General features: G+C 40.6%; 1 protein-coding gene across 2 annotated transcripts in view; it reads left to right on the forward strand.

The window, feature by feature from the left end:
- Positions 1-16618, forward strand: part of LOC146984210 (copine-9-like) — a 109706-nt gene that overhangs the window by 40267 nt on the left and 52821 nt on the right. Inside the window, exons 5-6 of one of the 2 annotated variants that reach the window (XM_085781154.1) lie at positions 1949-1988; positions 3428-3507. In XM_085781154.1, the coding sequence (XP_085637280.1) occupies positions 1949-1988; positions 3428-3507 (120 nt within the window). The remainder of the gene's footprint in view (positions 1-1948; positions 1989-3427; positions 3508-16618) is intronic. The other variant, XM_085781155.1, reaches the window with a different exon arrangement.

A 16618-nucleotide genomic window follows, 5' to 3' on the forward strand; every position in this document is an offset into this window, starting at 1 on the left:
GATTACATTTGAATAATTTCTCTCTCTGCAGGTTTTCGGTTTGGTGAAAAGCTAATTTCTATTCATTAGAATAAATGAACAAACCAGTCTTTGCTAAAATTAGATGTCCAATCATGACAGGGGGTGTTTTCTTCTTCTATTTCTACTTTTTATTTTATAAAGGCCTCTTACAATCACTTGTCCACTCCACTGGTTTGAACTAGTGTCTGTCCACTTGGCTGTTTTGTATGCTTCACTAACCTGTTATCCTTAATCAATAGCAGAAAACGATCCCTTGCACGCCTCTGTGGTTTTAATAAAGGCTAATAAATTTGCTTTTTTCCCTCAGTGGGGTCTGTAGACTGTTACCAGTAACTTTTTGTGAAGCAGCACAGATGCCTAGTAGTATATACATACATATGTAGTATGTAGAGTATGTCAAGCTAAAATGAAAAATGTCGGCACTCATCTTTAAATTTTGGTTCATTTAAGTCACTTAGTTTTTGTAAAATAAAATGAAATAAAATAGAATAGGAGAGATGATATTCTACTGACCATGTAGGCTATGTAAGGGATAATGCCCGACGAGGTGTCCATTATCAGAAATTAATCGGACGGTTGCTTCCGCGAAGTCCATTAATCTCTGATAATCGGACACCTCGAAGGGCATTATCCCGCTTATACCATGGTCACTTACGAGATAAATACATATTAAATCAATTACTTGTACTTTAATGTTGTTTTTTACCGTTAAAATCATACGTCTTTAAGCGGCTGAGCGGACTATTTAATAACTCTCGTCAGCGATAAAAAAAAAAAAAAAAAGAGGGGCTGTGACCGCAGCATGTTGCCTCTGCCACAGCCTGGTAGTTGATCAGTGAAGAGTGAGGTGACGGCTTAAATGTTACGTGACACAAAGTTTTTCAGACGGCCAGTGCACTTCTTACCGCTTGTGTGTTTACAGACTCCAGTGCCGTGATGCGCTGAAAAAAAGTTGTTTTGGTCCGAGTGTCCGTTGCCGTGGTTACCAACAAGCGTTTGAGCCAGCGCAGTAATATTTAGAACGTAATCAGGCAATTTGACCGGAACATCTTTATGAGTGTCCATTATCACTTTTTAATGGATACCCCACAGCCAATCAGAATCGAGGATTCACCCAGACCATGGTATAATGGTGCGTTCCAGGCAACCCGTAACTCGTATTTTTCCGACCTGTTCCTATGGTTACCCGTTAGAACGTACAGTCAAACTCGTAACTTCCCACCTGTGAACTCGTACTAGATCGATCTACTCCCAGTTCCCAGTTCGTAACTCGTAACTTGCCTGGAACGCTACAAACTCGTAACTGGTGACTTGAAGTTGTGACTTACGGGTTAAAAAGCCTGCCTGGAACGCACCATAATACACATTAGGCTACATTCTGTTGTCAAACTAACCTCTGGACAACCCTGATGTTTAAAACCTACATTTCATATTATGTTTGTTTAGGAAATATATTGCCTGATAAGTAGCTTTGGGTTGAAACATAACCACCAGCGAGCTTAGCCCTGGTTGCTGCATAGCATATAGGCTACCACAAATCCAGACTTGTGCAGATTTTTTCGACATGTCCCTCAAAGTCTGAATAATGTAGCTTCCCTGAGGCTAGCTAGCTAATAACAACATAGGTTTAAAGATAAGTTTTTACTTCACTACATCTCCAACCCTTGAGTCATGTATGCACAGACAAAACTAACACTGAATAAGTTAACAATCATGCACATCCCCTAAATCAAACATATTACAAATGTGTTGCTCAGTAAGGTGCTACTGCAAATCTGTATGCTTAATAAGAAAAGAGCGAAAAGTGAAATAATGCTGAAGTTATTGGATCTGTATGTTGTTTTTCAAAGCCACTTTCAAATGCCGTCTTGCAAGTTCTTGCATCTTGTGACCTATTACTTATTGATGTATTTATTTATTTATGCAGGTACAATGTCGACTCCAGAAGCTGTAATATTTCCAAACACGTAAGTACAATGTAGCAAGTCAGCTGACAACTTCCATCAGACCTTAAATCTGTCACATCCCAGTACTCAGCATTACTGACAGTGCGAAGGCTGATTGTAAAACATGATGATGATTCAGAAAATGTTTGTATTTTATTCTGAAATTTTGTCTTTTTTTATGTCTTTCTTCAAAAAAATAAATCACATGGGAGAACAGAAGGTGAGTGGTTCAAGTGCAGATTGTGTTGTCTTCATAAGTAGCCTATTATACATTCACTTATCTTTTACGTTTTCATTTTCCACAGATGAGTCTTGTGCGTTTTAGGTGTTTCATTCACTTTGATTTTATTGTACTTCTCTCCCCATTCTTTCATCTCATTTCATCAAGGACAAACACCAGCAGCTCCCTCCTGGAAAGCTTCTGCCATAGTGTTGTTCCTCATTTTGTCTTTATCGTTCGCTCAGGTAAACCAACTTTCAGAGCCCGACGACTTCAAAGCTAAAGCAGCTGTTGTTGTTTGAGACAGCACACTGCAGCAGTTCGTGTATGCCAGGACATGTACAGGGGCTACACACAAACCCAGTTTTGTTGGACTCACACCTACACCTGCATACACCCACCCACACACACACATAGAGGAAACATGAGCAGGTAGTGCTCTGCCATCGATGTTGTGCGAGAGTTGTATTGTGTCGTGTCATCTCTTTGCTTTTTTATGTTACCGTATGTTTTTTTCTGTGATGTGTGGGCTGGTTGGAAAGTCCAAAGTCTGTTGTTCAATGAAAAGGTTGAGTGAAGGAAACAAACAAACAAAAACAAGAACAGCACTTTCTTTCCTACTATAAGGACATGTGCTTTATGCACAGCATGGCCCTTTAAATAATAATCAATCAACCAACAAGCATTTAAATAATATGGCCCAGGCCCACCAGGACTTCCTGGGCTTGACCTAATTGGGTTAATACAAAAGGTGAAATTAAACCCTAACTTTAATGTTTAATTTAAACTGACACTTCAATAATGTGAGATTAAACTTTAATGGAGTTTTAATAACTTTAATACCTCTCTTACAATCCCTATTGATTTCATAGTCTGTCATAATTGCTATTGAGCTCTGGTGTTAACCCTGTTTAATAACAGGAGGACCAGAAATGTAAAAAGTGATGTTTATATATTTTAATGAGCTGGTTCCCTTGTGCTAACTTATCAACTGTTGTGGAAAAGTTTAAAATCTAACTCTCAAATAAATGGGAATCTGCCAGCACTAAGGACACTGTGGTGTCTCAGAGATGTGAGAAATTAAGAATGGCACCGCGCCTGCATCACACAGAGCATTATTATTGAATCTGCAGGTTATATTTGTGGTTCTTTTCTGTTTCTTAGAGCCTGATTTGAAACCAGGCCTCGCTCCTGGCCCTGTCATGCAATTAATTCTCTCTTTTCGATCCTTTGTTCCCCTAAGGACTTCCTGGGCCAGACCTTCTGTACCCTTGGAGAAATCATCGGCTCCACAGGAGGAAGACTGGAGAGGACCCTCTCGTAAGTCCGTCGGCATCCTGTTCTCTTGTATAGGGAAGACATTACTGCAGCTTTTTGTTCTGGTTTTGAATCACATTCATAATAAGAAATATGCACATAAATAATTTCTGCAGTTGAGCGAAATGAAATGAGTCTTCCTCCATCTCTTGTTCCATATTTATTGATGGCTGGTGTGTGAAGCAACACTGTATGCGCTATCTCACTAATGCAGCGTGTATAGACTCACTCGGTTTAAATAGCCTCATCTATTATATGGTTTGATCACAGTCTGAGAGGCCAGATCAGGCTCTTGCATCACTGCATACCGAGCTCTTGTTGCTAAAGAAGTAGCTATTGAGTTTTTATTATTCTGGACAAAAAGAGACTGAAGACTGTGTCAGTATTCTGCAGCAAGTGACAGACTTATACAACTCATACTGCTCATATTTCCTTTTTTGTGATATTAAAATAGTTGAAATTGATGCTTTCCCCGTTATAATAAAAGGGAAAATAGTGAATTCTTTGTAAGTACAAACCATCTGTTTTTATTGCATCTTTGCAGTGTTGGATAACACGCTACATTCTGATGGGGGGGAAAGGAATGCTGGGAGACGGGGAGAGATGATAAGTCAGAGGGGTCACAAGACAGATTTGAACTCATTTTATTGCAAGGACAGAGTATGGCCATTTCACTGTGGAGCTCATCATGCGGGGTGCCGGGAGACAATTCTTCCATTTTCAAGTGATCACAGTAGCGCTGATTGTGGAACAGCATCTGAATCAGGAGCTGTGTACTGTGCAGCTGAACAAGGGAAACTTGAAGCTTTTTTTTCTTCTTTAGTCTGTGCCTCTGTTAGTGTAGCAAATGCAATCTGGTTACTTATTTTTGGAGGGAACAACTTCATCAAAAAAATTTCTTGGAGAAGAATTACAACAATAATGTTCCCTGATGACGTAATATTGATCGAGGATTTCAATTAACAGGGACAATGTCCAGTGGAAGGAATCAGATTTTGCGTTTGAGCTGTTTCTCATCGACAGGCACGAGTGGGCTACTCGTCTGTTTGTCTTGACAGCTTCAGCTGTAACTCTGCCCTCCTCTGAAGTGTCCCAGGTGGTGGTGAAATGTGCGGCGTCAGGTGGTCAGCACCACTTTGACACTCGTGGAAAGCGCTAAAGCTGAATCTGTAACCAAACAGCAAAGCCAGTCTGAGCTAGGAATACTGCAGGTCACGCAGTATGTGAGACAGACCTTTCCCCAACTGAGAATAAGGATTGTGCTGTCTTCTAGGGCTGCAGCTAGTGATTACTGTCATGATCATATTTTTACAGGTTATTTTCTGGATTTTTGTTTGTTTATATGACAGAAAATGTTCATCAGCTTCTAAAAATCCAAAGTGAGTGTTTTTCGTGTTCTTTGAACCAACAGTCCAAAACTCAAAAGCGCTCAGCTTGAATGAACAGATAGAAAATAGGGAACTGCACACATTATGGCAGCTGGTAGAAGCAAATGTTTGGTATTCTTGCCTGAAAAGTGTCTGAAAGTGATGAATCAGTCATCACAATAATGTTTCGAGCAATTTTGTCCCCTGTTCTCCTCAAGACAAATCAAAATTAAATTTGCATTTTAGAGTGGATTTGCAGCCCTACAAATAATATGGCATCTACATTGATACCAGTTCACACCGAAGCAGTCTTTTGCCCCCTGGTTGCGTGCGCACTTAGGGCCGGATTTACTAAAGGTTTGCGTGTATTAAAACGTGTGCAAATGTGATTGCACGCGCAAACACATGTGGAACCTGATCTACTAACCGGACGTACCGAGGATCGCGTCCCTCACACGGGCAGAAAAGCACGTGCGATCCATTTAGCGTGTTTGCCTTGATGAATATGTAAATATGGGCGTTTCAGCCAGAACGTGCAAAATACTGGGAGGAGTAGATGCAAATAAATTTATTTAGCGTGTGCAATGTGATTTACCAAACCAGGAAGAGATTGCGGTGGCTGTTTTTGCGTCTTTATTTACCACGTCTGAAAACCATGTACTAACTGATACAACTTCGCCAAAACTTATGCGTTTATTGATTTGATACCTGTCAGAGCCCCATGATCTTACATCTCTGCATTTCCTCACGTCTGGGTAATTTTGTAACAGTTTTTCAGCCGTGTTAAAAGTCTTTTACGCGCCGTTACGCACGGGGCACGTCTGTCCTGCAGTGCGCTCCTCTCCTCTCCCCTCCTCTCCAGTACCTGGCTGCTCAGCTCCGTCTCTCAGTCCCGGTCCCGGACTGGGACACGTCACCGCTGCCTTCACCCGTCTTTGATCCCTCTGGTCAGTGGTCAGAGTGTTTAGATCCGTGTGTCCCACCTGAGCTCTCTATTAATCCACTCGATCATGGGCGGCACACACATATTATAGGTGTGTGATTGTCGCTGCAGCTCCTGCCTGTTCATCAGTATATGACGAGTTGGGCCCTGTAGCGATTTTTGTTTATTTATCTAAACAGAGCGCGAGAGAGATGAACACACGTGCTGCTGTCACTGTATGCATCGGATCAAATGTCATTCTGTCCCTTCATCCGTCCAGCTCTCTGTCCACTCTCTCCATGGCGGAAACGATTACGACGCGCAAAACCCTCATTTACATATTGCGGTTTGCACGTGTTTTCATTTAGCGGGTTACTCTTAGTAGATCACCTGTTTTGCGTGCACTACCCAAACACGCAATATTATAGCGGGAGCAAACAATATAGCGCCCGCTATCTGGGATCTTAGTAAATCCGGCCCTTAGTATTGTTTGTACACAAGAAACCCATCTATACGAGGAGAAGATCAAATCTTGAATTTCACAGTCACAAATGAATCAACAAATCATTTAACAAGTCTCAAAGTGGCTGTACTGTAGATAGTGAAAGGTTACTACTGCTGCCTCCATTGGTTTCAGTGTAGGCCTAAAAATCTGCTGCCGACTTATGCAGCAGCAGGAGAAAGCAGGGAGCTGCTGTTCTCCTGCCATCAGAGTTCATGTTCTGTGTGGCCATGACACGGGAACTACAGAGGGGGAACGATACAGAGGCTGACGTGAAAGGTAGTGTGTGCAACATCGGCTTCAAAGTATAATTATGCAGCAGCCCTGTGATGTACAGGCTGGTGAGATCGGGTGTAGCTGAGTTGTGTCACAGCGCCGTTTCACCCTGCTGCCACTGATTCAAAATAGACAACACTGATGTTAGCAGGCAGCCGCTCACTGAGGGCTTCAGACATGCTAGCTGCCTTTTGAGGCTATATATTTCTACACAGCTGTGATTTCAGCTAAATGCCAACACAGTGCTAACATGCCCACAATGACAAAGAGGCCAGTGAGTATTTTCTGACTGTTTACGGTCAAATAACCATTTAGTCCAATTTTGTTTTGTTTTTTCAATATACTACATTGACTGATTCATAATGGGATTCATTCTGCTGTGGTGATTTGAAGTTGTGTTGATGAGATACATCTTTGCAATTGCAAAGGTTCCCTGAAATAAAATGAAAAAACAAATATATGTTCCAATGAGTTGCGGTGTGCAATCTAATACTGGAAATGTTGATGCCTCCGATTTTGAATTTGGGTATATGCTTTTATCTTCTCAGAAAAAAAGAAACACTTGTTATTCAATGCGTTCAACTTCAAAAGACACAATTGAACATAGGGTATCACTTTTTTGTGTCTCCTGGTAGCACATATATTGTGTTGTAGGACTGGATTTGCAGCACATTTTTAAACTTGCATGCGTTTCAGTAATGTTGACTGTTTTCAGTGTAGTGAGTCCCCAGCACCCACTGGTGGTGATTTGAGTGGGTCCCTAATAAAAGTTTTATTTCTTGAGAAATTGTAGTGTTAAACTCCTGTTTGATGTTGCTAGGATGTGATATGGTTATAAATAATAGATAGAGTCACAAAGCAAAACCATGCATAACAAAATATAAAGCACAGTGCTAAATTCTATTGAATTGAATTGGCTTTATTGGCATGAAGATGATTCTATCACATATTAAATGCACATGTCACATACTGATGTTGATACAGTATACTGAGTCCCACTTGGGCAAATACTTACTGATCTGCAAGTTTCTCCTCTGGGTTACCATGTGGAAGTTTGGCAACTTTCTGACAGTTTTCCCATAGATGAAGTCTCTTACTAGTTTCTTACTGGACCTGTATTTTGTGCTTTAATGTTCACCATCTTAACTGCTAACATTTGCTAATTACCGCTACACAGAAAGAAGAGCTGCGGTTGGTGGAGATGCTATTAGTTTTTAGTCATTAACCACGGTACTGAATGAATGAATTTTCACATTCAATCTCACGGTGGTCGTAAAGCTAAAGCTGAAAGAGCAATATTATCAGGGTGCACCAGGAGGCCAGAAATTGTAAATTGAGCAATCTTTTGAGCATTTTTGAGCAAATTCATTTTTAGATATTTTCAAATGAGAAGTGAAAGCAGACCTGCCAGAAGTCGGAGGATGAACCCGCCCTCCCCCAAGCTCACAAATTAACTTTTAAACCCAAGTCTTTAGCAGTTTATATTCTATTCATACATCCCATATTGTAGATGCCTTAAGTTTTCCAGATTGCTCATTTGCACTCCCAAATGTTTCGGCTTTGCTCATGGAGATTTAGCTCAGCCCACAGCAACAGCTCTGCCTACAGACAAATAGTTTAGTAATTAAAACACCAGCCTGTCAGTAGAAAGTCTGTCATATAGTTTTTTTCTTTTTTTTCTCTGGAATGGTGGTACAGTTATATAAAATACTGCAACTGACTTCAGCTGAGTCGATAGGGGTCAGTCTATGGCTGTCCCCTGCCAGTGCCACTATTGACATGTTTTAGAAAGCTTACACTATCATGCTCTAGACCAAACAATCAGCCGGCTATGACCTGCTTTCAAGCCAAATGCCACATAACTGTGTGAGCGAGGGACAAAGAAGAAAATGGAAAGTGAGAGAGGAGAGGGAGACATGTTATGGCATCATATGAATGCAAAGTGAATTTAATGCCATTGCCTGAAAACATACAACATGAAATTCCAAAATGGCCATTAAATCTGAGACATCCAAGACCTAATTTATGCACAGCACAGTTTGCAGGGTCAAAAGAATACATACCTGACACACACAAATGTTGGCAACATAAGAGATTAATAGTTTTATGTTCACTATTTTTTTTAATTAAATTGACTTTTAAAGGCAGGGACAATTACTCACACTCATCACAAACCTGCCATAGGTTCCATGTGATTAATCATCTTTTCTTTTTATCCGTTAATGAAATTCTCCTTGAGGAGAGAAATGAGAAAAGTGACATATGTGAAAGGTTACATACAATAAGACCCCTGTCAGAAGGATTTTTATAATGATTCATTCTGTGATTAATGGGGAACAATGGAGCTTAAAAGATACTGACACGGGGGATTCTGTCTGATAACAGTCTGATCTCGCTATCAAATGATGCGATTATTGTGAAAAACCACTTGCAGTGTGTTGGATTTTAAAGTCACTACATGGGGCAATACTTAAATTGTATAGACTGCGTACAGAGTTTACAGAGTATTTAAGACATTTCAACAGGTTTTAAGCTTAGATTCAACAATTTAAATGTAGGGTTGGAGATTATGGAAAAACGGTTCTAGCAGACCACAGAAAATACACAAGTCAAAAGTCTCAGCCTCTTTCCTCAGACTTCTCTCTGAAGCCACGCTTCACCTTTCCACGGACAACGTACTGTAGGTAAAGACACCCAACGCGCACTGCCAGAGCTACATTGCCAGGGAGAGAGGGAGAGAAAAAAAAAAGTGTTTCTGAACATGATTACCAATCATAACTTTAAATGGCTTTGCTAGAAAAAAACCTTAAAGTTCTTATTCCGTAAGATTTTAGTATCATCTTTCTTTTTAAAACAGGTTGAGGTTCTATCATTATACTGTTAAGGTATCAAAGTCTCAATCCACATCGAAATGTACTCACTATCTGATGCTTAGGCTGTTTGTGGTTGGCTGAACTCGTCAGTTTGCAGTGCACTTGGCATCCTTTTGGCACGTAATTGTCACTGCGCCAAGCTGAATCTGTCGACACCTCCCCCTACCGCACCGCCACACCCATCTCATCGCACATCAGTCTACTAAATTGCCAAACTGACTGTGCACAGTGTTGCGCTGCACAAAATTAGCACTGCGCCGGGTTCGCCACCCTGCGCCTTGTACAAAATTGGAGCCCTGAGTCTTAAATGAGTCACCACAACTTCTGTAACTTTGTAATGTTACAACACAGAGGGCTTTGTCCTACTCCCAAAGCCCAACATCCGACCTTACAGATCTTCAGTTTTTGGAGTGTTTGCCTGAAATCCACTCTTTATTTATTCAATCAGAAAACAGTCAGCCAATCAGAGGAGAGACTCAGAGCCTCCTCTCTTCTGATTGGCACATCTGATTGTTGCCAGCGCTACAAAGAAAAAGCCTGTGACTCTAAAATCAACTGTTTCACCCTTCCAGTCTTTTGCGTCATTAGTGGGCTCTTCTCATGTTCGTGTTTGTATTTAGTGTTTGCTAGTGATGCCACAAGGAGAGAGTAAAGTGGCAGTGCTCTGCCACAGTCATATTATGACCAATTAAAAAACCATTAAGCTAAATCTGAACTACATGAAGTACTCTTCGTTATTACATTCAAGTATTTGCCATCACATACTGAAGTTGGAAAGCTAGAAGTTGACATTTTCTTGGCGCACCAGGCTCCATGATGAAACCAACAATGTACACTTGTCAAGTATCATTTAAGACCTTTTACTCATCACTGGGAGCCGCAGCAAAGACAGGAGCATGAGTCATTAAAGGTGCCCTGTGGTCTTTCTGTTGACATTCATGCTGTCTTCCTGAGAATTCATTATATGTAACTGAAGCTTTACAAACATATTCAACCAATTCCTTTCCTCACAAAACACTTGAAAAGAATGTTTTTGGAGAAAACCTGAAATTGGTGTCAAACTTGAATGTTGTTTATTTGCTTGCAGTCTTCTGGTGTTTCTCATGCATCCCTGTGCTCGTTGACGACTGGCAGGAATGTGTAATGCGCATCATTGTACATGTGCATTACAACAAGACCAGTGGGTATTCACGTGTGCCAACATTGCTCCATCTTGGAGAATACTGTATGCCAGAACCTCTAACTTTCCCACTCTGATGCAGTCTGGATTCAACTTGTTGGACAAAGCTAAACAGTGAGAAAACTGACTCACTGTTAAAATGTATAATGTGTCACAACAGTAAAGCAATATCAATAAGTATAGCATTGACTTTAAAGCAGAAGTAAGCGGAATGTTTGTGTTAATATAAGTCTTAAATAGTTATATCTTCCGACAGCAATCACCTTTATCCAATGAGGAGAGAGAACGGCATAAAGGGGCGGTCCTCTCTGTGTGTGCAGCCAAGGGATGCGCGTGAATGTGGTGACGTAGGGACGAGGGCGGGGACTGCTAACTCCATCGGCTGACAAGAAGTTAGCCAAAACAACCAGATCGCTTACTTCTGCTTTAAGGTAGTAGTAGGTAGAAGCATCAGTTTTATTCAGTCATCACACATGATATAATAATGTAAAAATAGGCTTAACAGTGTAAACAGTACAAAATTAATGATGCAGAGCAAAATGCTTATATCCCAGTCTACATTATTATCAATTTTAGCTTCCCAATTTTGTTGTTCCCTTTTAAAACTAAAAGAAAATTACACTTAAAAAACAAAACAAAAACAAAGTATATTAACCTTGTCCTGTATTTTAAGAAAAATAAATCATTCACATTTACCCCTCAAATATTTTAGAACAGGCTACTGAATATGTAAGATGTGAACCCAACAATTCACAATTACCAATTCTAAAGTTCTTTTGGCATTCATTTTAGTTAGTACTTGTCAATTTATGCAATTAGGAGGCATTAAGTAACATTAGCATTCATTTATAGTTGGCATTCTATCCATCTAACAAACCTGATCAGTATTCACCCTTGTTGTAGCGCTGCTTTGGTTTTCACCAGCAAATATTATTTGATAAATTCCTGCTTGACACAGGGACTGAACCAAAACAGTTACGTTTTTGCTGCCTGAACCAATGAGCATAAAGGTGCTAAAACACTGGACAGAGCTGAGGGCGACTACGGATTGAGCTGAGTCTATGAATTTATCACTTCAAGCAAAGTCTTTGAAATGATTGACTCTTAGGTCATCAATGCAGCTTTAAAATATATATATTAATATAATATATGCCTGCATAGAAAGAGAGAAATCTCTATGCACAAAGGAGCATTTTGTTCTGTGCTGTCCTGTGCTGAAGTATACAATAGCAGATGGCAAGATTTCCCATAATCCCAACAATAACTTCTGATCTCAATTATTCACCACCAAGCATCCACAAGTCCTAAAATACCTGCGACAAAAATACCTGGTGGCCTTGATTCCCTTAAAACACAAATGTTTTGATATGTATCCGTCACATTTATTCCCTTATGAGCCTTCTGAACACCTCGTGTCTATGGCTTTGTCACAAAAATACCTACACCCTCCCACCCCGCTTCCCTCTCCACCACAAGCTGAGCAGTTTAGCTCTTGATGGCCTGAGAGATTTAGCCAGAAGTAAAATGAAAGGAAGTAAAAGGAGCAGTTATAGTAGAAGTGCTTTGGTAAAAAGGAAGAGAAGAAAACAATAAGAGACTAACATAACAGCACACAATCGCTATTCCTCCCATATGGTCAGTGTCTCTGATGGCTGCCTGCAGGGAATAGACAGCTGTCTGGAGTAAAGCCCAGGGGGTGAAACAAAGGAGGATGAAAGGAGAAGGGGTGGTAGACGGGGAGATGGAAAGTGAAAGGGAGGTATGTGAAGGGTGACAGACAACTCAGCAGACCAGAGAGGGAGAGAGAGAGAGAGAGAGGGAGAGGAAGAGAGAGAGGACAGAGAAGGGGGAAAGGGAATGTGATTCATTGAAAGGAGAAAAAAAGCTAAATATATGAAGGAGAAGAGAAGAGATGGAGAAAAGAGAGATGCAGGGAAGGGAATTTTCTTAGACACACAGCAAGGCACAGAGAGAGTCCTCTATATGTGCTGTCATTTAGAAAGCTGCACTTGTGGGAAACTGTAGAAAATAGTGAGACTAGGCAACACACACACAAATGCACACACACAAAAGAATCTTGGATAAAGACAACATAGACCTTCTACATAAAAAAACAACTTCTAAGTCTACATGGTGTATTGATTTTTTTTTTGCTGTCATCAAATGCAAACACACACACTCATACACACACACAGATGAGAACCTATATGGTTCTGGTAGCCTCCTCGTGTTGGTGGGTGTACGTTTTTATAGGTCAACAGTTTTAGAAACGGGCTCCATGCTGCGTGGCGAACTAAGCACTCCTTTCCACTTACCTGTGTGTTGCCATGGTAGCCGAGGGGGGCTATTAGCCGAGGCGGTACAAGTATAACAATGATCCAAAAAGCACCCTTTTGAAAAAATAAATGGGGAGCTCAGCAGGATGTTTAATATGGACACCCATACAGTACGACCACATTGCTGAGGTATTTTTAAACTGGGTTTGATTTTTGTCTAGAGACACATAATTGTTGATGCACACACATGTGGTTTATAACGTATTAATTCAAATACACAGTATACAAGTATGAGTTGAAACTTTGAAGCTATAACCGTATCATCATCACTTATACTTGACAAGCATGCAGAAAACAGACAAATCGCCCAATTGTGAGTGTAATGTGAAAAAATGAGGCCGATCTATTAACATTCCCACATGCTTCCAGTCGCCCAGATGCAGATTGATGAGGTGTATAGTGGACTAAATAAGCCATTCCCAGGGATGGTTGTGTTGGTGCATTTGTGTCGACAACCCAGCCTGTGTCATGAAATTACACCTGTCTGGGTTTGGCTGTGAGACACTGTAGTAGTCTGTCGGTTCAGTGTGTCGGAGGGCAGGGTGTGTAATTGGGGGCAGTTAGTGGGACACCCTCTGCTCTGTGGCTGATGTCATACGGAGCAAGAGCCAATACAGACGTGTACCACAAACTTTTGGCAAAGAGAAATAAATAAATTGTGAGGCAGCCAAAATAAGAAATGTTCTGCTCTGTGAGAGTTAGCAAACAGCGGCAGTTTCTGAGCTGCTGCAGGTGGAGGAGGCAGATGCAGAAAGTGTCTAACTCTGCTCAAACACAATATAATACAAACAGACAGGCAGAAACACATTGCCAGGAAGTGTCATGCTGAATTTAGCCATAACTGAAGCCCCAGATTATTTTAGGTTGATATTATTGAAGAATTGTTAATTTCTTTCTGTAAAAGAATCATCCAGTGTTATCTAATGTCTACGGTACAATGATCTATACTACTGTCAACTGCCAGAAACTTTTTCATATCCTGGTCATATCTCTTGGTTTGTGTGGCTGTGGTGGAATATATTGCAAAAAAATGACAGTACTGTTTTGAATTAGTATTTTTAGCAGTGCTGGCAGTACAGCTTTAGGGATGGTAGTGTCAGTAGGTTAGACTATGTCCAGACTACACAAGTATTGGATTGATTGCCATGAGGTATGTTGCCTTAATGGTGCTGAGAGGATAAACTTTAATGGACTTTGGTGATCCCATGACTTTTCCTATTCACCTTTTCTAGGCATACCACCTTTACCTGCTTCCAGCTCAAACATGATGATGTCATGATTTCTGCCAATCAAAAGTTCTACACACAGGTTACCAGACAGGGTAGAAATATTAACTATCCAGTGAAATATTGCAAAATCTAAGGGATATTTTTCATAGTCCCCAGCGGATAGTCCTCGGATTTTCGCTTTAGTACTATTTTGCAGTAGAACTTTGTCATGGAGTGGAGTGTGGTATTACAAAACTAATTCACATTTTCACATTTGCTGTGTGGCACAGCACAAACCAGTGCCAGTTGGTGAATTACACTTTTAACAGATCCTGTAGATACTGTAGTACAGCACATGTATTTTTTATCAGTAAATGCCAAAAAATGTAGCTGTGTATTGTTCTTTTAGCATGGACATACCCTCCATATTGTTTCAATATTGTCACAATAGCAAATTGTTGTAGCAGTGTCGACACAGACAGACTGAGTATTTTTGGTTTCCAGGCTAATTGGATCAATGCACATTTTGTTTTGTGGTATGGTCAGTGTGCCACACTTCCACAGAGACTTCAACACAGCTTCTTGTATCTGCACTGCAATTCTTTAGGACACAAACTAACTGAATTAAGTCAGTAAGTTATGAAGTTACGCTAAGCCGTTCTTCACCGTCACAGTCTGTCATTAAACTTCACTGCTGCAGTTGATGCCTGCAGCAATTGAGCAGCGTCTCTCCCCTCACTTTTTTATAAAGGGGTGACATGATCTCAGAAATGAAGTTGCTAGTCTTCATCCTGAATGAGTCACAATAACGAGGACAGTATGCCTCAAACTAAGTGATTGTGGTACTGTCAAAGTGTCTAATCCTCTTCAACCACATCGTACCCTCACAAGTAATTGGCCATTCAGGAATGGCTAAATGGCACGGACATGGTCGGACAGCAGATCATAAGAATGAGTTTGCTGTGACTTTCAGCCAAAATCACGGGAGGTCAGGATGTTACTTCCTTAGTGAAACTAATGCTGTCCTTGGCTGTAGCTTTCCTTGCTGTCCCAGCTGTCCATGAGTATCATAAGCAGGAGAGGTGACAGGGGACTCCACCCTGTCAAAGTAGTAGATAAAGAAGTGAAGTAGCTTATTCCCAGAACCCTTAATTATCTGTGAGAGGCAAAAAAGCGGGTCCACTGGAGGAAGCTTGTATTGTGAAGCCTGGTACTCTTGTTACAAACTGACATAACATGATGTGAAGTGAATTATCTAGATTGGTTCATTAGCAAGCTGGAGTTCAATCTTTAAGAGAAACTTAACATCAAATTCACTATTTTGACTGAGTGCCCATGCAGTCACTTTGTTACCCTGTCTAGACACCATGGCTACATACTGTCTTACAATAGTTATGTTCCTGTTGTGGAAATAAAATACGTGAAAAATGTATGATGTATCCTGTGACATCCATAAATAAAACATACTTTACAAATACAGCAATCAGTACAGCAAAAGTAACATAAATAATAGTAGTAGAAATACCACCTTTAGTATTTGAGGTTATAGTATTTGTGGCAAATGAACCCCTCTCTGTACCATTTATTCATGTCTCCTACTCTTTCTTTATATATATATATTTTTTAATTTTTTGATTTTTGTTTGTTTGATTTTTTTAGTTTCTGCCTTTACTTGATGAAAGGACAGTTGAGACATACAGCAAAGTCCTGGGAAATAAAGTAAGGACTTGATCAGGGCAATTTGCTCCGACAATATGCACCCATAGACTGTAGGTAAAGATGGGTGCAGGCCAATGATGTCACCACAGGTTTCTAAAGAGCCGGGATTTCAGCACGCTGAACCATCTGTCACTCAAAGTGACGTTAAATGAGTGAGTTATATAAACCTGCACCTCCTGTACACTTGTCATGAAGGAATTAATTTGCTCTCATTCCAACTTCAAGCAGCCATTTCAAGAAGAGTAGTTTTTCTTACCTCTGTGTTGGCTTCACTTTTCAGCCATCAGTTGTCACTTACCATTTGAGTATTGCATCACCTATATTTTGATACTTGACATGGTGGACAATGCACCATTGGGTTTGGCTGCTGCTCCTATTTTTGTCTGGTTTCAAATAAAAACTGAAAACCACTAGATTTTTGATGACAAAATTATTGTGCAGTCGTATCCAAGGGGGAGGTGGTCCTGTTGGAAACACACAGAGCTGAAGTTAGAGAACATTCCCAGATTTATCTCTCATTACTTCAATGAGCTGTTGTTGGTGACATTTACCAACATGGATGTTCACAGCCAACTTGATAGAGTATAGAGCATTTGTTCGGTGAGGTCTGCTCTGTCAAGCACGCACTGCAGCGGCAGGTGGATGTAAGCAAACATTTCCCTGCTATCACACTGGAGATTTTTGCCCAGTGTGTGGATTTGAGTGTTCCACTGACCTGGCTCGGCGCGATG

Source organism: Trachurus japonicus, chromosome 7, assembly GCF_045865225.1.
Source record: "Trachurus japonicus isolate A0001 chromosome 7, Traja_1.0".
Classification (NCBI taxonomy): Eukaryota; Metazoa; Chordata; class Actinopteri; order Carangiformes; family Carangidae; genus Trachurus; species Trachurus japonicus.